This window comes from Carettochelys insculpta, chromosome 13, assembly GCF_033958435.1.
Source record: "Carettochelys insculpta isolate YL-2023 chromosome 13, ASM3395843v1, whole genome shotgun sequence".
In the NCBI taxonomy this organism is placed as follows: Eukaryota; Metazoa; Chordata; order Testudines; family Carettochelyidae; genus Carettochelys; species Carettochelys insculpta.
The window spans coordinates 30,602,176-30,625,541 of NC_134149.1; the positions used below are offsets into that span (position 1 = coordinate 30,602,176).

General features: G+C 44.1%; 1 protein-coding gene across 5 annotated transcripts in view; it reads left to right on the forward strand.

Moving 5' to 3' along the window:
* Positions 1 to 2,768: 2,768 nt before the first annotated feature.
* Positions 2,769 to 23,366, forward strand: part of ZNF711 (zinc finger protein 711) — a 37,270-nt gene continuing 16,672 nt past the window's right edge. For 2 of the 5 annotated variants that reach the window (XM_075007480.1, XM_075007484.1), the window contains exons 1-2: positions 2,769 to 3,073; positions 21,326 to 21,430. In XM_075007480.1, coding sequence (XP_074863581.1) covers positions 21,352 to 21,430 — 79 coding nt within the window. In that variant the 5' untranslated portion in view covers positions 2,769 to 3,073; positions 21,326 to 21,351. Of the gene's footprint in view, positions 3,074 to 4,125; positions 4,254 to 21,325; positions 21,431 to 21,454; positions 23,111 to 23,366 lie in introns of those variants that run through there. The other 3 variants (XM_075007481.1, XM_075007482.1, XM_075007483.1) reach the window with 3 other exon arrangements.

A 23,366-nucleotide genomic window follows, 5' to 3' on the forward strand; every position in this document is an offset into this window, starting at 1 on the left:
GTTAGGATGGAAACAGGTAACTGTCTTTTCTCCCTAACATCAGATAATAGGACAAGAAGCAGGTGGCTTAAATTGCAGCATGGGAGGTTTAGGCTGGACATTGGGAAAAACCTCCTTGTTTGGCAGGGATGTGATATATATATGTAACTAATATCAGGATGGTTAATCATTTGAATAAATTGCCTATGGAGGTTGAGGAATCTTCATCACTGGAGATGCTTAAGAGCAGGTGTCATGGCTCCTTCCCCACTCCAGCAAGACAAATGCAGAAGTGGGGGCCAGCAAAAGTACCCCCAAACCTTATCTACCAGGTTTTGGTATAAATTTCCCCCCCCAAAATCCTAAAGAAACCCTTAGATTTTGGGGAGAAAATTCACTGCCACCACCCAAGTAATAATAAGGAAACCAGGGAGAGACTACTTGGGAAATCTCAGCCTCAAAAGTAAAAACCAGGACACAAACACTAACCAATACCAGGTTAATAAAAAGAAAAAAAGAGAGAACTTTTATTATTACAACAATATTCGTGTTGCAAGCCTCATGACTAGATGCAAGAGTCACAAAGTAAAACACATGGGGAGTCTCCACCATGGGCCTAGAACTGTTACAAGAGTAAAAGAACATTTCTAAAAAGTGCACAGACATCAGATTCCACTTCCCAAACCATAAAACAATAAAGCCTAACAGATTTATCTAAACTTTACCCTACTTACAGAAGATTGGAGGGCCTATTCTTGGAGGGAGATATTCTGTGTCTGTCTCCCTCACGGCTGGAAAGAAGAAGAAGAAAAAAAGAGGACAGAAAAGGGAGGAACCAAAAAATTCCTTTGTCACAGTTTGAAATTCTTACCTACACTCCTACAGGTCAACCCCACCTGGCTAAGGAGGTTAACCCTTTTACTCCCAGGCTGCTGGCTAACCCTCATGATCATGACAGCAGGTTAGAAAAACATCTTCCAAGGATGACCTAGTTGGTGCTTGCTCTTCCCATTAGTGGAGGGGACTGGACTTGATGACCTCTTGAGGTTCCCTCCAGTTCTCTGATTCAGAAAAATCACAATACATGGTAATGTTCCCATTTATTTTGCAACGTTTTATTTAATTGTAAATTAAATTAATAAATGATTGTTTTACAGTAAAAGGTTAAACAGACATTAAAAAACTAACATTTGGTCCAAAAATTTTTTTTTATAAAAACAAGCTTTTACATACCTTAAAACCACTACAAATGTTTCCATGACTAAAAACACCTCTACCATAAATAAACCAGTTGATTAGGTTTTTTTTTTCCTTCTTGTGCTGCAAAAATCAAACATTGCACCACAGGGCTTGTCTAGTTTTTGGCAACAAAGATTTTTAGCAAAGACAAACCCTATGTCACTGCATCAGTTTACTTCAGTACCTTTCATTCTGCTGGTAAGCGACACTCCACACAGAAATCATAACAGGGACAAAGTTGCTTTTCACAGGGTCTGTGGCTATGTCCACACTAGAGCATAAAGTCAATTTTAAAGGAGTTAAGTCAATTTTATAGTGCACCTGTCTCCTCTACAACTATCACTAGGTCAATTTAAGGTGTCATAAGGTTGACTTTTCTACTCCAGCTTTTTCTGGAGGAACACCAAATTCAAATTGACAAGATCAACTTAATGCTAGCGTAGATACAGCATTATTTCATTGGATTTTATTGGCCTCCAGCAATATCCCACAATGTCCCCAATATATCCATTCTGATGATCACTTTCACCTCTGCTGCCCTCCAGGTTGAGCAGGAAGTAGGAAACAAGAAGCAGCCTGGGCTCTATGGCTGCCCCTGCACCGTGTAGCTGCTGGGCTCTTCGACTGCCTCCTGCACCACATGGCTGCTGGGCTCTCCAGCTGCGATCATTATCTCCAGTCGCTTATGTTCTTATCAAAATGAAGCACTTCAACAATACAAAAAGAACAACTTTTCAATAGCTCCACATTGAAACTTCTCAGATTTTTATTTCTGCTATTTACTTTTCTCAGGGCTGGTTCCCTAGCCTTGTAATAGCATGTGGCAGGCTGTGGAAAAGTGGCACATAAATGCATTTGGCAGCTTGTTCTCAATGGGAGCAGGGAGTGAGAACAACAGCCCATTGTTTTCCCATAACACACTGGCACAGAACCCCAGATGCAATAGGGTTGCAAGAACTATGGGATAGGTACCCACAAGCCACTGCTGACAGTCAAACTTAGCAAAGGTAATGGGGACACGCTATGTCAACCTTCGAAATGTGCGGACACTCTCCATTGACTTCATAAAACCTAGTCCTATGAAGTCGATTTTAATAAACTTGACTTTATTTCCTAGGGTAGACTTTGCCCGTCTGTCTCGGTCAACTCCAGGTCAGTTCCTGATCGTGAGCTAGATCCCACCCTGATCACTTTGACACAGTGGTGGTTCTCTGGGGATCAGGTTTATTGAATCAGGTTCAGCGAGTACCTGCAATATCCTCCAGGCGCTGAGGTTACTCCAGCCTAGCCCCCTGCCTAGGGACCCGCGTTCATGGTCCCGCCACACCCGCGTTCAGGGAGCTTAGTTCTCTCAGAAACACCTGTAGGTGCCTCACGTCGCCGCACAATCCCCCGCCCAGACAAGCTGGCTACAGACTTCTGGTAAATGTGCGACAACAGCCTCTGACTATTCCATGCCGCAACGGGACTTGCCGCAGAGAGCAACTCGGGCGGCCACGCGCAACAGCCTCCCCCCCGCTTCTCCGACCCAGTTCCCTCCCCACACCCCGCTTTGCTCTCAGGGCACGCTTCAGCCCAAAGTAAGGGCACCGACCTCAGCAGCCGCTCCTGCGCATGCTCACACCTCGAGGGCTCGCTCGGGCGCTCGGTGACGTGCGGCACTAGTCGCGAGGCCGGTGGGGGGAGGGGGAGAAGGCCGCGCGCGCTCGCGCCCCGTTTCCTAGCCTAGCCTGTGATTGGTGCAGGCCCCGGACCTGGCGGCCCCGAATGCAAGGCCCCAGCGGCGGCGGCGGTCTGCGGCCCACCCGACCCTCAGCCGGGCCCGAGCCCGCGGCACGGCGCAGGGCCCGCACAGGTGAGCAGAAGTGCTAGAGCTGGGCAGGCGGGGGGTGGGGACAATGGAGGCGGCTAGGCCGCAGCGCAGGCCGAGCCCGAGGCCTGTGCGCTTCGTTGACGCCGCCGGGCTTGCCCGTCTCCTCCCCGCTCTAGACATGTGGACTCCGCCCGCCGGTGCCTGTTCCGTTGCTGGGGCGGCGCAGTTCCCGGCTCCCGCGGCCGAGCGGCCTTTCGGGCGGCCATAAAATGGCGGAAAACAAGATGTCGGCGGCCGGGGCAGGAGATGCTTCCTTGCGCGCGCGCGCTGCAGAACGGCTCTGCCTGTCCATCCTCTCCGCACACTGGAGTGGGACCGAGTCGCGACGGCTCCGGTATCGCAGCCACCTGGGCCCTAAGCTTCTCGGCGCTGCCGGGGCGGAGCGGGCCTGGCGGACTGAGAGTGTGGGGCGCCGGGCGGGCCCGCAGCGCAAGGGGGAGTGCGCCTGTGGCGGCGCCTGCCGAGCTGCAGCCCTGACTCATCACGAGCTTCTTTGTCTTCGCGGCTTTGCGCTCGCGCCCCTCCCGCTCCCGCCGAGGCACGGCAGGGGGCGCTGGCGCCCTGCGCTTAGCCGCCCCGCCCCGTGATAGCCCGGCGGCTGGGGGCGCGGCGCCACTCTGCTGGTGGCTCCTAACGTGCCGGGGCCCAGGGGCGAGCGAGAGCTATGCCCAGGCTCCAGCTGTTGCGGCAGCGGGCGCTGCCGGGTCTCTGCGCGCTTCCCGGCCCGGGCTGCAGCTCGACTCGTACGCTGCCGCTAGTCAGCGCGCGCGCGCGCGCGCTTGCCCGTACTCTGACCTCATCCGCATCATTCTGCGGCGTTCGTGCGCAGGTCATGCCAGGAGTTAACGCGCACGCGCACGCGCGGAGTCGGAGCTTTTGGGATATGCTTTGTCCGCGTGTAGCATGTACGCGTCTTCCTCTTGTTTTCAGATGGGCACTTCTGTGTCCTCCCCGTATTCTCACGCTCGGTCACGTCTATCAAAACAAAAGAGCAGTCCAGTGGCGCTTTAAAGACTAACAGAATAATTTACTAGGTGGTGAGCCTTCGTGGGACAGACCCACTTCTACAGACCGTAGCTGTACCAGAACAGAGTCAATATTTACGGCACAGAGAGCCAAAAATAGTAATCAAGGTTGACAAATCAGGAGAAACATTATCAAGGTGAGCAAATCAGAGAGCAGAGGGGCAGAAAGGGGGGGAGTAAAGAATTAGATAAAGCAACCTATGTAAAAGAGCCCCTATAATGAGCTAGAAAACTGCCATCCTGGTTAAAACCATGTGCTAATGTGTTGAATTTGAATATAAAAGTTCAGCAGCCTCTCTTTCCAAACTGCTGTGAAAAATTCCTCTTCAGTAAAACACAGACTTTCAGGTCATTAACAGAATGGCCCATTCCATTACAGTGCTGGCTGACAGGTTTGTGAATCAGGAGTGTTTTTATGTCTGTGTTATGCCCATTAATTCTTTGTCTAAGAGAGTTTGAAGTCTGTCCACTATAACAAAGCATGTGGGCAATGTTGGCACATGATGGCATATATGATGTTAGTTGAGGAACATGAGAATGTGCTGGTGATGCTGTGAATAACCTGATAAGGTCCAGTGATGGTATCTCCAGACAGCCTCCTACAGACAACCTCCTAACCTTATGAGGATTTTCACCAACAGCCACATTCTATATTGCAGGAACACCAGTCCTGGAACTTTTCCTTGCAACAAGGCCTGTTGCCAACTTTGTCCACATATCTATTCTGGAGATACCATCACCGGACCTAACCAGGTTATTCACAGAATCACGGGCACATTCTCATATTCCTCAACTAACATCATATATGCCATCATGTGCCAACAATGCCTTGGTTACTATTGTTGGTTCTCTATGCCTTAAATATTGAGTCTGTTCTAGTACGGCTGTGCTCTGAAGAAGTAGGTCTGTCCCACAAAAGCTCACCTAATTATTTTGTTAGTCTTTAAAGTGCTACTTTACTGCTTTTTTATTAATATGCCTGTAATGTATGTTGGATATGGTGCATATCAAAATATTACTTTTCATATTAAAGTTTTATTAGGCTGCCACTCTGTGATTTAGTTTACATAGAAAACTAGCTTCTGTGGAAATTCTTCCCATTATTATTTGTATTATTTGTGCTGTGCTCCCCACCCCCAAAACACAAGCTGTTACGTTTGTCCAGACAGATAGGAAGGTATATTAATTCTCTGAAAAGAGTAAAACAAAAAAGCAGTCATGTAGCAGTTTAAAGACTAACAAAATAATTTACCGGGCGAAGAGCTTTCATAGGACAGACCCACGTCTTCAGATCATAGCCTCACCAGAACAGAAAAGAGTAAAGTTGTTGTTGCATATTGAAGAACACGTTCCTTATACTTAGAACACTTTGCAAGATGGGAAAGTGCATATTTTTCCTGAAGATTTCTATCACTTAGATGTTTGTAAGTTTTTTCAGAGAAGATATTGATCACATTAACTTAAGGAAAAAAGAAATTATAAGTCACCTCTTATACATGTCAGACAGTGGTGAGGGTGGGAATGGAGTAGTTTTTCTCTGTGTGGGAAGAGCTATCAGTGAATTAATTCACAAGATAAGCAGTAAGCATATATGCTTTATTTCAGCTGTTCCTAGAACACCTGGCACATTTCTAAGGTTGCCAACTTTCTAATCACACAAAAGCAAGCACCCATGCCAATTCATTTCACTACCATCCTTCTGTTGTTCACTCTCTCCCACCCTCATTTTCCCTGAGCTGGGGCAGAAAGGTAGGGTGTCAATGATGCTGAAGGAACCAGCTGAGGGTGCAGGCTCTGGAGTGGGGCCAGAAACGAGTGGTTCAGGATACAGGAAGTTGCTCCAGGCTAAGGCAGGGATATGGGCAGAAGAGGGCGTTAACAGAAAAAAAAAAAGTTTTAGAACAGTTGTATATTTTAATTGAATTCCTATTTCTGTACAAATACAGCTTGATGCACAAGTTTTATGTACAGTAAAGAAATTAATCATTTTCTAATTTAAACTAAAATGTAAAAAAATTAAGAATATGAATAAGCATACATTAAGATACAAAGTAAACTCTTATTTGGCAGCCCTGGGAGTGGGAGGTTGCTGGATAGTCAAATATTTTGGCTAATAGAGAGGTGTACTTAGCAATGCATAACACTAAAGAGAAACAAGATTGGATATTAAGAAAAAGAACAAAAATGTATGCAGAGCACTTTATTTACGAACAGCACTAGTACTGTACACTGTAAACTTACACTGTATTCACTGCATTTATTTGTATTCTTCACTATGCAGTACTTACAGAAAACATAACTAAAATTTACTTAAGCTTAAAATGCTGGTTATTTGAGAGTTCTGGACAATAGAATGCCAGATATGAAAGAGTTTAATGTATATAGATACAGCTTTCTGGCTAGTAAAATGAAGTACCAGATTTAGAGTTAAGGCTGTAGTTAGTTACAAATCAGCATATTTTGTTGGTTACCAGTACATTTAGGAAAATAACTAAAAGGTACAAATGCAAACCAGTATTTATTGATTTAAATAAAAACTATTCAATTTCAGTTAATCAGCCTTCATTCTGTAGAGCACATGGTAAGATGACTGTGAAACACACTTTGAGAATCAGTGATTTTCATCAAAATCTGTATCGTCAAATGTTGTAATTTACTCTTCCATTCTTGAACTGCATCTATGTGTGTAACAGTGTGTTAACTGTAGTTTAAGAGAACCATTTACTTTACAAAAAGCACTGAGTTAGAAAATCCAGATATAGCACAATTGTTCTTGACTTGTCAGCTCTAATCCATAATGGAGATTTAATCTTCTGTAACTAAAGCCTAGGTATTCACAGAGGTAACTTGACTTAAGGCAGCTGTTGTTGACCTACCTGTATAAGCACCCGCATTAAAATTGTAGCTCCCATCAATGTAAATCACGCTATGTTGACCTAATAACCTCCCCTCTTCATGAGATGCATAGCACTTAGGTGGATGTACCAAAGGCAACTTTTCGGTGCCTGTTGGTTATCAGCTCCCTGAGAAGCTCACAGCTGGAGCCCCCACCAGGGTTGCAGCTGTCAGTGCCCCACAATGAAGTCCAGAAGTGCTTCTGGTAAGGACATGCACCACTGATAGAGGGGACATGAAAAACTGTAATACTTACCTGACTTAGGGCATGTCTGCACTTAAAATGTGCTTTAGTACAGATGCCACATATGCAAACGGGATTGATTTTTCCTTTGTGTGTTGGTAATCTGATTCCCAGAGAGGTAGTAGCTAGCTGAATGGAGGAATTTTTAACAGCCCACCCCTCTCTACACCTGGAGTTAGGTTGGCTTAACTGAGCTAGAGACAGAAAGGATAACAAGAAAACATTCTACAAATAAATTAGAAGCAAGAGGACGTTCAAGGACAGCGTAGGACTGTTACTTAATGAAGAGTGAAAAACAATAATCAGCCTGAAAATAGCAGAGGTGCTTATTTTTGTTTTCACTATGAAGGTTGGTGGCAATTGGACACCTAATATAGTGAAATCCAGCGATAATGGCATAGGATCAGAAGCTAAAATAGGGAATAAATAATTTAAAAATTACTTAAAGTGAGCTAATTTGTTTGTCACCAGGGCCTGACGAAATGTATCTTAGGATACTCAATTGGCTGACTAAGGAGGTATCTGAACCAATAGCTATTATCTTTGAAAAGACATGGAAGAAGGGAGAAATTCCAGAAGACTGGAAATATTGTGACCATCTATAAAAAAGTACAACCCTGAGAATTACAGACCAGTGAGCTTAACTTTTGTACCTGGAAGGATAATGGAGCAAGTAATTAAGGAATCAGTTTGCAAACATCTAGAAGATTACAAGGTGATAAGCAACAATATGGATTTGTCAAGAATAAATCATGTCAAATCAACCTAATAGCTTTCTTTGAGAGGGTAATAAGCCTTGTGGATAAGGGAGAAGTGGTAGATATGGTATATCTAGAGTTTAGCAAGGCTATCAATACAGTCTCGGATAACCTTTCCAAAGAGTAGTCATTGATGAGTCACAGTTATACTGGAAGGTCCGAACAAGTGGGGTTTCTCAGCGATCAGCTTTGAGTCCAGTTCTGTTCAATATTTTCATCAATTATTTTGATAATTGCTTAGAGAGTATCAAAATTTCTTCTAGGCTGGGCAGCTGGGCAGCTCCCTAACAAGCCCCATGCAAAGCATCAGGGAGGGCTGCCTCTGTTCTGACTGCAGCAGCTCTGTGCTGGAGGTGTGGGGGACAGGGCACCTCTCCCGCGGCCTGCAACTTGGAACTGCCCCAGAGCTGTCACTGCCAAGGCACTTGTGCCACCTTACCTGGCGCTCACCGGCCTAGCCTGCACAGGGACCTTTCCCCCAGCTGTGCCCACTGGAACTACAGCAGCTGAGGAGAGATCTCTCTCACTTGGCCTCAAGCTGTTGTTATGACAGAGGGCTGGATGTACTCCTCTTGCCCTAAGACAGCCTGCACTCTGAAACCCTTATTTCCAGCCCCACCCTAGAGCCTGCACTCCCAGCCAGACTTCTCACCCCATATTCCAACCCTCTCCCTGGCCCTGAGGCCCCTCGTGCACCTCGGCACCACGTCTGCCATACACTGTCCATGTGTAGAATGATTTGATGCAAATCACAGCTTGTATACAATTATGGTTTATACCTGTGCATCTACATCAGTGGCTGGACACCAGTTGCTAAAACTGGGGCAAAATACTAATGTACTTAAAGCTCAAGTGTTATCATTTCTCTTTGACCGTAGCAGAAATTAAGGAAGCTCAACATTTTGTCTTATGGGAATCTAAATCTTATTCTTCTTAATCCTTCCCAACTGTAAATTCAGAACCACTGCATAGGTTTGGTAAATCTATGTGGTATCAGAGAATCTCTTTGTATTGGATAACCCACACTGCTTTGGACAGCATGCATTGCCAGGCTGGTAAATACCTGTGAAAATAAACAAACAAATGCTTCTCTCTCCCATGAGATTGTGTAGCCACATGCAATTATTATTTTTTAATTATAATACATAATGTGGTTTTGGGCTTTTGGTAGTGTCCCTTAGCAAGTTGTTTACAGAGTCCCAATTTATCTTTAAGAGCTGTTAAGGTTCTGCTACAGTATGCAATAGTTTGTTTTGTTTTGTTTTTTTAAGTGAGAAGGGTTAAATTTTACACCATATTTTTGGCAACAGTTTAGAAGTCTTATTTTGCTCTGTTTCACAGACCACTGAGAGATTATTCGCATACTGCTCTATTTTTCCTGTTTGCAACAATTCTTTCTTTTCCAGCATATTTTTTACAAAATCATGAAAGATGGTGAGCGTGTCACAGTACTTCATAGGCAAAATGTTCCATAAGTACTGCACACCCTGGAATAGGAAAGCTGTTTAATACCAAGACTCTGGATTTAGAGACTGCAAAATCCATTTGCCATATCGAGCCTTGTGAACCACTTTATTTCAGGGAATGCTATTACAGCAGCTCCCCCTTCATAGTTTTATTTTAACCCTTTGTAGTTAATAGTTAATTTTCACGTTCCATCCGGTTTTTTGACTAGCCAAATAGGTGCCATGTTAGGTGCTGGACACCGTGGATTAGTTTTCATTTCTTCAATTTTTATTAGTTTTATTAGTTTTCATTGTAGGGAATTTACTGCTCAGACATTCCAATGGGGGAGGAGAGGTGTGTTAGTTTATTGCTTTTACAGTCTGAGTAGCAAGTCCCATTGAGATCAAAGTTACATCATTAATTTCCTTTGTTACAATAAGAATTTGTTTAATACACATATTTGGCAAATTTAAAATTATTTCCAATAGTTTTATAATTTTTGCTTCAATCAATTGCTTTTCTCTCCCAGAAACAGCACAATTCTCCAGAATGGTATGTGTACGAAGCTGAAGAGGTAGCTTGCTGGATCACTTAAAACAGGATCATTCAATTCATGAGTTAACATGTGCTTTAACAACTTTTGTTACAGCTTTTTCCTCTGACTCTTTAGATTTATTGCTAATGATACGTACCTGCAGCTGCACTGCTGTTTTTCATTCTCTGCTTTTTACAAATCTCAGGCAGCACCCACTCATTCACTTGACTCGCTGTGCTTCTTGCCATTCCACAATCTCTCGAACCCCAGCTGCAGTCACTGGGAGAGAGTATCCTAATCTCTCTGTTCTCCACTGCGCCAACTGAGTTTTTAAACTCATGCACAGGGGTGGTTGTTTAAAAGCTACTGTCAGTTTTTCATTCCATTCATTCCAAGGCAGATTTACTCTCATTCTCACAACATACATTCATTCATTCCTTTACTCTGGGACAGTATCAGTTTTCAATAAATTTATTAATAAGTCTTTAGTATCAATTTTTTGTACTAATTTCTCCCATTGCTATCCTTAGGTACATTTGACTCCTGCCTGCCAGTTTGACAGGAGGTTTTCCTGGCAGCCTTGCTATTCGTCTAAGAGTAGCGATGTTACTAAATAATTTAAAATGCTTTTCAGTTATACGTTTAACCATTTGAGCAGCATTATTATCAAAACTTAGGGTTTGGCTGCTTAATTTTTCCAGTAAAGTCTGTGTAACACTGGTTCCTGACCAATATTAATTTCTACTGTCTTTAATGGTTGTGCACATTTATGCAACCATGCCAAAACTCATTAAAATTCTAGAGGGAGGGGTTAACAGTTTATTTATCACTTTTTTACAGTATTCCCAGCCAGCTTCGTTTCAGGTCCCCCACCTTGGGGCCCTCCATTCTCTCCCTGCAGCCTCTCTTGGCTCAGCTGTCCACCTCCCTGTCCCTGCAGTCTCTGCTATAGTTTCTATCCTCCTCCTCCCTCCCCCCCCACCCATCATGCTTTGGCAGAGGCAGCTGAGTTGGGGTAAGCTTTTTACTGGCACAGTTCCAGGTTTCAGTTTCCCCAAGAGCCCAGCCTTTTTTTACAGTGCAGTTATAGTATGTTGATCTTTTGTTTACTTTAAAGGGCTGTTTACTTTAAAATGTGGGAGGGCTGGAAAAGGGTGGGAATTCTTTAAATAGCGGGCAGCTGTTGTTGCTGTTGAGAACTGCCTGGGACTGGTGGAGTTGGCAGGGCTGTTTAAACTGAAGGAATTTTTTGTTCTAATATCTGCCTGGGAGGGCTGGGGAAGGTGGATCTTCAAACATGCTTTTGCCTCCATCTGTATAGTGCTTATCCTCTCTCCCATTGCACCATTGCAGTTTATTTTGGTGCCTCACATAGACTGGCACATGCCAAAAGTTTTGTTTTGTTTTGTTTTGTTTTGCATATGAATGTAAAATAAATTTCTGTTGGTTTGGATTTTCTTACACACGTTGGGAGGCCCTGGCTAATTACAGGGACGAAAGGGGAGCCCTATGTGTAATGTTTACTCACCCCTGATCTAGTCAGTTGTAAAAGGTTTTATATCAAGATCATCTTTATCACAAGTGAGGTTGGAAAAGTGTGGTCAGGAAACTGCCAGGATTTTATATTAATTTTGACATTAGAATAGTCAACCAGCCATTTATAGTCTACAATTAATTCTGATTTAGTTATATTAAAAATATACTGCAGCATCTGTCATGAGAGTAGTTTGTATGGCTGTAGCTTAATTTGAGAATATTTCTTCACTAAAAATTGGAAGGTATAAGATTCTAGATCTGTTTTTTTAAATCAGATAATGATGAAAGCACCTAATTCTGTACTTAGAATGTTCAGAATTTATTCAGTCAGGAGAAATTATAGTGTGACTGGATTGCAGGATTGGATGCTTAAATCTTTTAATAATCTTTTAATCCATTAACTTTTGTGTGATTTGTAACTTGTACACCTCCCAAAACTGGGACACACTCATCTGGCCGGACCACGTATTTTCCTGGCATGCCGGGAGGAGCAGAGAGGGCTTCCTGTGCTCACCCACAGTAAAATCTCTCAGCTCCTATTGGTCAGAAGCTGGCCAATGGGAACTGAGAAATTGTGCTGCACTTTCCCTACCCTCAAGACAATTTCTCAGCTCCCATTGGTCAGTTTTGTTCCTCCAGCCAATGCAAGCTGAGAGATTTTGCTGGGCATGGAGCAGTGCAGCCAATTTCTCAGCTCCCATTGACTAGTTTCCAGCATATAGGAGCTGAGAGAACTATTTCCAGCAAATAGGAGCTGAGGGGGTGTGGCAGTACTTAAAGCTCTGTCCTTTCTGCAGCCTTAGGAGCCTGGCAGAGGCTAGACTAAAAGGTTTGGGGAGCCTTCCCCCAAAGCCTATTTTTCCTGCCCCTGAATTAAGTGGTTCTGTACCTAATGTATCTATACCACTACTTCTTTTGTTCATTGGTGTGAAACAGCCCCACGAGTAATAAAAGTTTTAGGGCTGAAAAGTGCCAGTACAGACAGTGCTTTATAGACAATAAAGCTACCACCCTTCTTTGGGGTGGGTTCTTTTAATCACTGGGAGAGTGCTGCTCCAGTGATTGAAGAGAAATTACACTGTCCATATCGGAGTGCTGCAGTGGCTGACACAAGCGTCAATAAGATGCTTGGATTAGTATAAGTCATCATAGGACCTGATGGAGAAACACCCCAAAATACCTATAGAACTGGCTGAAGAAATCTGTCAGCCACTACTGCTTGTCTTTGAGAACGCATGGAGGACAAAGGAGATCCTTGAGGTCTGAAAACAGGCAAATATAGTACCTGCCTATAAAAAGAGGAAGAAGAACCAACCAGGCAATTATAGACCAGTCAGCTTAACTTTGGTACTAGAGAGACAATGGAGCAAGTAATTTGTCAGTTTGTAAGCACCTAGAAGATGATAAGGTAATAAGTATCGGTCACCATGGATTTATCAAAAACAAATTATGTCAAACCAATCTTTCTTTGGCAGGGTAACAAGCATTGTGGATGGGAGGAAGCTGAGGATATAATTTACCTTTAGTGACAATTCTGATGGTAGCAAACATGACCGTCTCATTTAAAAAAAACTTGAAAAATATAACACAGATGAACCTACTCTGAGATGAGTGCAATACTGGTTAGAAAAATGTATTCAGAGAGCAGTTATTAATGGTTTACAATCAAACCACAAGGGCATATTGAGTGTCCTGCGGGAATCTGTTCTGAATACATCTATAAATATCTTCAAAAAATAATTTGGATAATGCTGTAGAGCAGCAGTTCTCAATAGTGTTTTGGGACCCCAAAGAAGGTTGTGAACTCATTTTCCTGGTGCGGCTGGGGCTGGCTTTCATTTGCTGGAACCTGGGGCTGAAGTTTGAGCCCCACTACCGAAGGTCAGAACTGAAGACTTCAGTGCTAGGCAGCGGGGTTCAGGTTACAGGTCCCCTGCCCAAGGTAGCAGGACTTGGGCAGGCTTAGACTTTGGTCCCCCCTCCTTGAATCATATGGTAATGTCTGTTAGAAGATCACAACATGGTGAAGTTTGAGAACCCTTACCACAGAGAGTACGCTTCTAAGGTTTACAGATGATACCATGTGGGATGCGTTGCTTTTTGAAAACAGGGTTACCATTTAAAATTAGCTTGACAAATGATGAATTGTTTTGAAATAAATATAATTAAATTCAATAAGGAGAAATGCCAAGCATTACGCTTAGGAAGGAAGGCTCAGTTGCACAAATACAGTATGGGAAATGACTGCCTGGGAACACAGATGATACTAGCCATTGTGGGTCCTAAGCAGAGCTATTTTACCCTCTTTCCACAACACACAGTAAAAAGCAAATAGAAGATTTCCTTGCATTGCTTAGGGCCCTAAGCAATTGCTTAGTCTGCTTATACCTCACGCCATCTTTGCCTGGGAAGGAGTACTCTGCAAAAGAATCTGGAGTTTATAATTAGGGATCTACCAAATTCATAGTTCATTCTGGTCAGTTTCCTGGCCAGAGGGTTTCTTCATTAGTCAGTTTTTTTGATTTCAGATGTTTATATCTGAAATTTCATGCTGTTGTGACCATGAAAGTCCAGATGCAAAACAGGATCATTGGGTTGGGGGTGGGTGTGTTTCTGATATTGCCACCCTCACTTCTCTGAAGGCAGCATTCTCCCAGCTTTCTGCAGTTAGAAGAGGTTCCTGAAGGTGCAGGTTAGTAGAGGTTTCCTGATTCCATACTGAAGCAGTGGGTGATGGGTCCGCAAGCCTGGATTACCCTGACTGGAGCTGCTGGCGGGGGAGAAAGTCCCAAGCCTGAACTGCCCCAAACCCCACTGGGGTAGGGGAGTCTTACCTTGATTGGAGGGGGCATACAGAATCCCTGAGCCCCAGCTGAGAGTGGGGAGGGGAGGGGCACACTTGGAAGCCCTGGCTGGAGGCTGGGAGGAGAAGCCTGGAGCCCCAGCTGCTCCGTGATCCTGCCAGAGTGGTGATGGAGGTGGATATGGAAGCTCCAAGTTGGAGCAGTGGGATGGGAGTGCAGAAATTACCCCACGCTCCACTAAAATCAGATCCCTGACTGCCCCGACTGCAGCCAGAACACAAGCCCTCGGGCTCAGAAGGAGCCACTGGAGGGGGAAGAGGCTCCAACCCCAGGCTGCCCCAGCTGCAGCTTCTGGAAGCAAAAGTTTCCAGCTCTGCAGGAACTGCTGCAGGAGAAAGCCCTGGGCACCATGCCTGGAGCTGGCGCAAGAGCCACAATGCTGAGTGGGGCAGGAATGAAAGCTTGAAGCCCAGTTCCTGGGGTTCTGCAGTACGGAAGTGAAGATGTGCCACCATGTGCTGTCTCTGGAGGTATGTCAGCTCTCCCCAGAAAGAGAGGCCTTTTCAGAGGTGGAACAGCTGTCCCTCCCCAGTGTGGCCAGATTAGCAGCTAGGAGCCCCAGGCTCCCACAAGCAGGGGAGAGCTTATTTCATAGTCCATGACCTATTTTTTGCAGCTGGATCACAAACCTAAATATGGGTCAACAAAGCAATACAGTTGCAAACAAGAGAACACCATTTTGAAAGTATTCCTGGGTTAATGCTGCACCTTAAAAATGTGTGTCCATAATATTAGTTCTGTAGAATTTGTCAGAATAACACTACACTATCATGCCAGTTTCAATTATTGTGATAATTTATTTGAAAATACTTGGTAGCTAGTATGTCTGACATTACAAACACAAACATTCCTCTGGGAGTAGAGAGCTAAACTCCTTCGACAATCTAGTTCCTATCTCTCCATCCCCACAGAGTCCTGAGCCCAGCCACAGCCCCCCCACCCTGAGCCAATATACCTGAGCAACTTTCTTTGCCCAGATTAACTCCCCCACCCCAGAGCCCTGAGATTCAGAGAAACAGCCTGATGCTTGCTCTCAGGTATTCTGTGGAGTTTTCTGCATGCAGGTGTCTCCCTTCCTCAGCATTTGTGGAAACTGCAGCTTCTGGGGACCTCTAGGAGTATGTCTGCGCTATTTGTTAAGGTTGAGTTTGTAGCACCTGATTTTATAAAGTCAAAGGTGCATATCCACACTGGCACATAAGGTTGATGGTGTATGTCCCTATTAGCATTACCAGCTTCAACTTTGTACCTAACCCACAGTTCCTGCTGCTCTGTTGCATTGTGGGTTTCTGTCCCAGTGTCTGAGAGGACAAGAACATGCTGCAGGTGGTTCTCAATGTAGTCAGCATCATGCAATGTGCTTGTCTCTTCCCCATCCCTTTAGAAAGCAACGACAAAAGTGTTTTAGTGCCCTTTTTTCACTGGGTATCCATACAGATGCCATTGCAAAACTAGTATGAAACCCAACCAGTTTCAGACTGCTGTGGCAAGTATTATGAGCACCTTGCACATTGTGCTGCAGTATGTACAGAGCTGAAGCAGCCTTCAAAGTGATGAAGACTCTGAGGACATGGATATACATCAATATGAAATGCTGGACAGGAGGAACAGGGAAATGCTGGCTGTGCCCTTTGTACACAGTGGTGTGCTGGTTCTGGTTCAGGGAAAGACACTCAGACTGGTGGGACTGCATTGTTCTGCAGGACTTTCAGGGAACTTGGTGAACTGTTTTCCCCCACCTTAAAATGCTGTGATTCCAAATTGAGACCTGGTTTGATAGTTCAGCATGTGGCAATAGCTCTGTGGAAGCTTGCAATGCCAGACAGCTAATGGCCAGTGGGCAGCCAGTTCAGAGATAGGGAAATCTGCAGTTTGGGCTGTTGTGATCCAGATAGCCAAGGCATTCAATATCCTTGTTCTACAAAAGACAGTGACTCTGGGAAATGTGCAGGGCATAGTGTACACTTGCCGTAATGGGGTTCCCTTACTGTGGGGGGGCAGGGCGATTGATGGAAAGTACATACCTAACTTGGTACCCGACCACTTTGCAACATAGTACATTAAACCTCCAGGGGTACTTCTCCATCATGTTGCAGGAGTTGGTGGATCACCAGGGTCATTTCACCGACATCAGTGTGGGATGGTCAGGAAACGTGCATGATGTGGTCTTTAGGAATTCTGGTCTGTTCAGAAAACTGCAGAATGGAACTGTATTCCCAGACCAGAAAATCATCATTGGAGACATGGAGATGCCAATAGTGATTCTGGGTGATCTAACTTACCCCTTGCTGCCTTGGCTCATGAAGCCATACACGGGTAGCCTGGACCCCAGTAGGGAGCAGTTCAACTACAGGCTGAGCAAGTGCAGAATATGCATTTGGCCATTTAAAAGCCATGTTCAGAAGCCTTCTGGCTCGGACCTCTGTGAAGGTAACGTTCTCCTCATGGTTCTATATGAGAGCAAGGGGGAGAATTTCATGCCAGGCTGGAGGGCCAAAGCAGATCACCTGGCGAATAAGTATGAGCAGTCAGACGCCAGGAACTAAGGAGAGTACAGCAAGGGGCACTGCTAGTCAGGGAGGTTATGCAGGACAGCTTTGTGAATTACAGGACCGCAATATGACAGTCATGTCCGTTGCTCATAAGGATGTCCCTCCGAATGATGTGTTTGCCGGTGAAGCCTGTAACCCTTCCCCCTGGTGCAACACAAGCAATAAAGACACTGGTTTTGTGAGCTTAATCCATTTTATTGAGGGGACACTGAGGCTACATCTACGTAGCAGCATTATGTCAGAATAACATATTCTAGAAGAGATTTTCCACAACAGCTTATTTTGAAATAGCATGCCTACACACAAAATGGCTACACCTCCCCTGTCCCTTTTTTCCGAAAGGGGCATGGTAATGAGCGAGGATGGAAGATGCTAATGAGGCACTGCCATGAATATGCAGCCGTGGCAATTTGTAAGTGCCACTTTTGAATCACACACAACCCATCTACATGGGGGGCCTTTCAAAATGACCCTGCAGTCTTTGAAAGTCCCTTATTCCTAAAACCAAATAGGAATAAGGGGCTTTTGAAGATTGGGGGGGTCCTTTCAAAAGGCCTCCATCTACACAGGTAGCGCGCAATTTGAAAGTGGCAGTTTTGAATTGCCACGGCTGCCACTATGCTAATGAGGTGCTGCATATTCATGGCAGTGCCTCATTAGCATTTTCTGTCCTCGCTCATTTCCATGCCCCTTTCGAAAAGAAGGAGCTAATGTAGACGTAGGTAGTATGTATTGAAATAGGGCTCAGCTATTTTGAAATAGAGCGTCCACACACAGCAGAGCCTATTTTGGATTAGAGCCCATGGAAGCACCATAACTTATTTCAGAGTAGCCCTATTCCCTGTCTATACAGCTCCTATTCCAAAAATTTATTTCAGAATAGGAGGTAGTCCTTGTAGAATGAGGTTTACAGAATTCAAAATATACTGTCTGCTGTTTCGAATGAGCAGTTTTTCTGTGCAGATGCTCACAAGGTTATTTTGGAATAGTGGCCATTATTCCAAAATAATTCCTGTGTAGACGCATGCAAAAAGAGTTAATTGTGGGGACTTCAGAAGTGGGTATTCTAGGGCATTTTGCCATCACAGGTATAGGAATGTCAGCCTTCTGCTCCCAAATGTCCCTGGGAGTAGAATGCAAGGCAGCTCTTGACTCCATTGCCTTCCCTCACCTGTATTCTGGGGTGCTGAGGTGGGGAAGATAGCGAACATAGTGAGGAGGGCAATGTGGTTCAGTGTGGGTTGCAGTGGGCCTCTGTGCTCCTCTACCAGGCACCTCAGCAGCTCTGCTTACTGCCTCATTAGCTGCAATGCCTGCTCCTGGGTCTACAATTCATGCTGTCTGAGCACTCTCCTTTCTTCCTGATCAGTCCGCTGCTCGTCCAGCATGGTTCTCGTCAATGCATTTACCTGTGCTCTGTCCACATGGACGTCTTCCATATTCTCTATGAACATATCTTCCTGTTTTCTTTTTCTCCTATGGATCTGTGCCAGTCTAACAGATGGAGGGTGGGGGTAAGTGGTGGTCAGGGAGCTGGGTTTTGAGCACACTGCAACAAAATATAAGAGAACGCTAGTCATTTAGGAGTTGTATTTACTGTAGGTGAGAAGTTCAACAGCACACAGAGGAATTTTGTGAAAGAACCTCCATGAAAGACAATAGGGGTGTAGTCCATGCAAGGACAAATTTTGGCTTTTAAGCATCCTCTGGGCACCAGATACTACACAGAGATCTTAAGGGGCCTACTTGAGTTGGTTCACTTCCAGCCATGGTAAGGCACAAATTAGGGGCATGCTTTCAAGCCGTTTCTCCAGCCCCCACAAACTACTTATGTCTCACACACAGCTTGGTATGGCCTGCTCTTGCCCTCAGCAGATGAGGGATCTCTGAGCTGAAGCCCTGAACTCCAGGAGGTGTGTTCAGCGAGGCTGCTCCCACAAGGCTGCAGGTGTGGCTCAGCTCTCAAGCTTCTGAAGATTGTTGTAGCTGCTAAGAGGGACAGTAAATTTGGCCAAATCCTTCAAAATTTGGAAACTAGTAGACTCGACCACAAATTACAACAGAGCAAAATGAACCTGTCTTCAAGCAGCACACCCTTTGTGGAGATGCTGGACTTTGGTCCCTGTGTAGAATAAAATCAAACAACTGACCCAGGTAGATTGCCTGAGTTCCAGGTCACTCAATTTTTTCGTTCGTACAGATGCCATTTCCCTCTACTGCAAGAAAGAGGGGAGAGGACTTCTTGTTCGTTTTTCTTCTTAAATCCCTTGGGCGTCTATGGGGGCATGAGAGGGAAAGAGAGAGTACATGGCCCTGAAGCAGGGATGCTGACACCCATGCTGACTTACACTTTGTTACTCCTGGGTTGTGTTTCCCCCATTTGTTGATAGTCCCATGTCTTGCATTTAGTCCCTTCTGCTTTGAACTTTCAACCTATGTTTTTATTCTGTTAGTATGGCACAATGGGATTCTGATCCATTAGTGGGGGGCCTAGGCACTCTTGTAATTCAAATAAGAATAATAAATGTCTGTTCAATTTCAGAAGGGTAGATGTGTTAGTCCGAGCAAAAAACAATGAGGAGTCCTGTGGCACCTTAAAGACGAACAAATTTGCATTTGTACATCCAGGTGCCTTGTTATTTATGCCTGTTCGGCCACTATTCATGCTCTAATTTGTTGTCTTCCCTGCAACAGCTCAACAGCTCCTGTTGGTACACTAGGGTTACTCCACTGGAGTTAGCAAGCTGGAGTGAGAGTGATCACACTGCAAAACAATACTAGGCAGAGTGATTTGATTATTGGCACTAACATGGCTACTCCTCTGATACTTGTCGTTTTTGGCACAGAATGATTGCATTAGCAGCATAGTTGGGTTAACCATTGATCTGTTCATAACTTCATACCCTCAGCATTACTAGCTCCAATTTCATCACCATTTGAACTTCAATGCCTCACCTGGCCCTTATTCTACCCTCTTCCACATCTCTGAAGCATCACAAAACTACAGCTAGAGATTGTTGATGGAAATCAGGGGCAAAACTTGAATTATTTCTCTAGCTAACAAAGTAATGCGACCATAGGAGGTACTGTTTTGTCAGATTTTATTCTGCTACAGCAGGGTTAATGTGTAGCTACTGACAGATAAAATGTTTTCCATTTGCAGCACTTTTACGCTGGCAGGCCTGCCCACTGACTTTTATCCAAACCCCATACCAATTAAACTTTGTTTTTTAAAACCCCTGGGAAAGGACTTTATGAATTACACACACCCTACTTAGCGATCTCTCAAAAACAAGGACATAAGAAGTCTCCTACTGTAAAGCCCTCTACTCCATCTTATTATTACAACTACCATATGCTACAGACCGTTCCCTGATAATTTAAACCAGATATTTACCTGGGATGTCATTTTCCATCATCCACTTTAATAGCCTTTACACCCACAACCCTTTACCAGACTTCACTCTCTGATCACAACCTTCTACACTAGATGCCTACAAATGCTAGTATTGGAGAAGGGAGGAAATAATCAGGTAAAAATATATACAGACAGATGAAAGTGCAGCAGAGTTAAGATTTTGGTGCATGGTCTGTAGTGTATTGCAGTTGTAATGTTAATGTACATCTTGTGGGTTGCGTGCATACTTATTAGTTAGTATATCTTTGATTTCCTTATTTTTGTGGCTAGTAAGTTGTGTGTGTAGCAACCCAAACTGTTTGATGACAGATTTTTGTATGTGTATCTAGGATCTAGGTAACTGTCCTCTGTTGTTAAACAATACTCACGCCGTATTTGTTGCTATTGTCAGTAGTGCTTTTGACATTTTAATAAGCTGTCATTAGTGATGCTGTCGAGAGAATTTCAGAGTATATTTTCATACTGTGCCGCCCAATAGAGGTACAAAAGGTGTGGGCTCAGTTACTACAGAGTTGACTGTTGAAGTTGAAGTGTGTATCTGTATGGTTTTTTGATTGTTTAAAGGTGGTCCAGTAGCACATTCAGGTAAATCCTTACATATTGTAAGCTAAACAGTGCTAGATCATATAGTTTTTACTTGTTAGACTTTGTAACTGAGACCCAGTGGAGCAAATACTTGCACTTGCTTTTTGTTCATTTTGTTCACTTTTGTACATTTTAGTCCTTTTTGATTTTATCAGGCTACTCATGGATGTATTTGCAGGATTGAAATCTAATACAGGATCATAAAATAATATGACCAAGTGAATTGTGTAAGGTAGTATCTGTATTTTTAGCTTCGCTTTTTCAGGGATACATTTCTATGTCTGCATGTGTGGACTCATATCAGACTAGTCCAGCAGAGTTAAGCCAACATTAGTACAATACACTTTTAATAAAATTTACAATTTTGTTTTTACAGCAGTTTGTGAAAGAGCTTAGCTGACTATGGATCCAGGTGGTGGAAGTCTAGGACTGCAGACACAGGAATCCAAAATGCCTCACACTATGATTATGCAAGATTTTGGTAAAACATTTTATTTTTAAAATTTTCTAATGCATAAAATAGTTGAGATCTTTTAAATAAAAGATACTTTGTATATCCTTTAATGTAGCTAATGCTCAAATGTAAGGTTGACCAACAGTTTATAATAATATTTAGCATGTATTTAATTTTGTCTTTAGAGTGCCCTACAGAGTCAGTCTTTCAGGAAGCAAGTTATAGATATATGGATTCCCACTTTTTATCAGTATACATTTTAGTTGCTGATGTTGAAAAAGACTAAAGCAGTTGTAAAATCTGCAGTGTTAATTCTGGATGATTTAGAACTTGAGTAAATTGACTCAGCAGTAATTTGTAAAAGTTCTGAATGCCTTCTCTGTGGCACTAAGCACCCTCAATACTTGTTTATTAAGTCAAGATATTCAATAGCTTACAGCAGTGGTTCCCAGCCTTTTCAGTAATATGGCACACTTCAGTGAACAGAGAATTCCATGGTACACCCACTTTTTTCAGCTGAATCGCTTGCTCGTAAATGTCACATTTACTTACATTTACTATGGTTATGGTCTTACTAGAGAGGTTTGCAACATAGCGCATACAGCAAGCTAAACAAGGGTCAAATGCATTGATGTTTCAAATCCGCCACAGATAACACAATCTTCGACAGGTCGAAAAAAGGCAGGCAAGTGAACGTGTGCCATGCTAGAGATGTTGAGTAATTGAGTAACTGCTGAAAATTTCAGAGGTTACTCAGCTGCTTGGGGGATAGCGGGGAGCAGGAGGCTCCATCCCTGCCAGCCCCGTTGGAGCCAGAATGTGGCATTTAAACCACGTCCCAGCTCCAACAGGCTTCTGCCTTCCCTCCCTGCTTGCCACAGCAAGGAGAAGGGTGGACTCCCCAGCACCCTTTTCAGGACAGGAAGCAGCTTTTCGGCTGCCTGCTGGCATAAATGGTCTCCTGCAGTGGTTCTGCAAAGAGTCACTGCATGGGGAAATTAACCAATCCTTTGCCACCTGGGACTCAAGCAGCCTTGCTGCTTGAGCCCCAGCTGGCGCAGGCTCATGAGTCTCCCCTGTGGTTCTGCAAAGAACCATGGCGAGGGAAAATTGATGCTATTTCATGGCACATTTGGCCAGTTCTCATGACACACTGGTTGAAAACCACTGGCTTATAGTATGAAATCCTTAAAGATCTTGTTAAACCACCCTCTGTGTTTATCTTAGAAAGCTGTATGGTGATTTGTTTCTTAAGTACAGTAACTCCTCACGTAACATCCTAGTTAATGTTGTTACATTGCTCGTTTACAGTTATGCAGTACTTCCATATAACATTGTTTGGATGCACTCTTTGTACACTACTTGCAGAATTTTCTGGAAAAACAGCCTGTCCTTGTGGGGGCTTGGAACCAGAATGGGTTGAGAGCCCTGCATCAGCTCCCCTAAGTTCCCTCCGCTGCCTCCTCCCTCCACTGCCCTCCTGCTCCTCCCTCTGCCTTGGAGCTTCCGGTTGCTGTGCTGAGTGGGTGGGGGTGTGTGTGCATGTGCATTTGCTGATGTCAGGATGTCTCCCCTCATTCCGATCAAGCCTCCTCACTCTGAACCGCACCTCCAAAAATGGGTTACAAGTTACAGATTCCTGAGTCTGGAATTCCTTTTCTACTTCAAAGGACAGTGTACATAAAGTGAGGTCAGCATACTTAAAAGGTCAGTTTATCACTCTCTCTCTTAAAAATACACACTGTGTGCATTCAGTGTTTGTTTATCTTGCTTACACAATCTCTGAGCACTGTACAACTGTATGCACCATTCAGAGGAGAGAGTAGTGCACTCCAGTGGGGTCATGTGGGTTCATCATCACGTAAATTTAATTAAATTTGTTGGAAGACAAGGGAATACTTCTGTGCATAACCTGTGCCCTAGTTATTTTCTTTAGATACAGTACATGTGATACAGTGGTGTC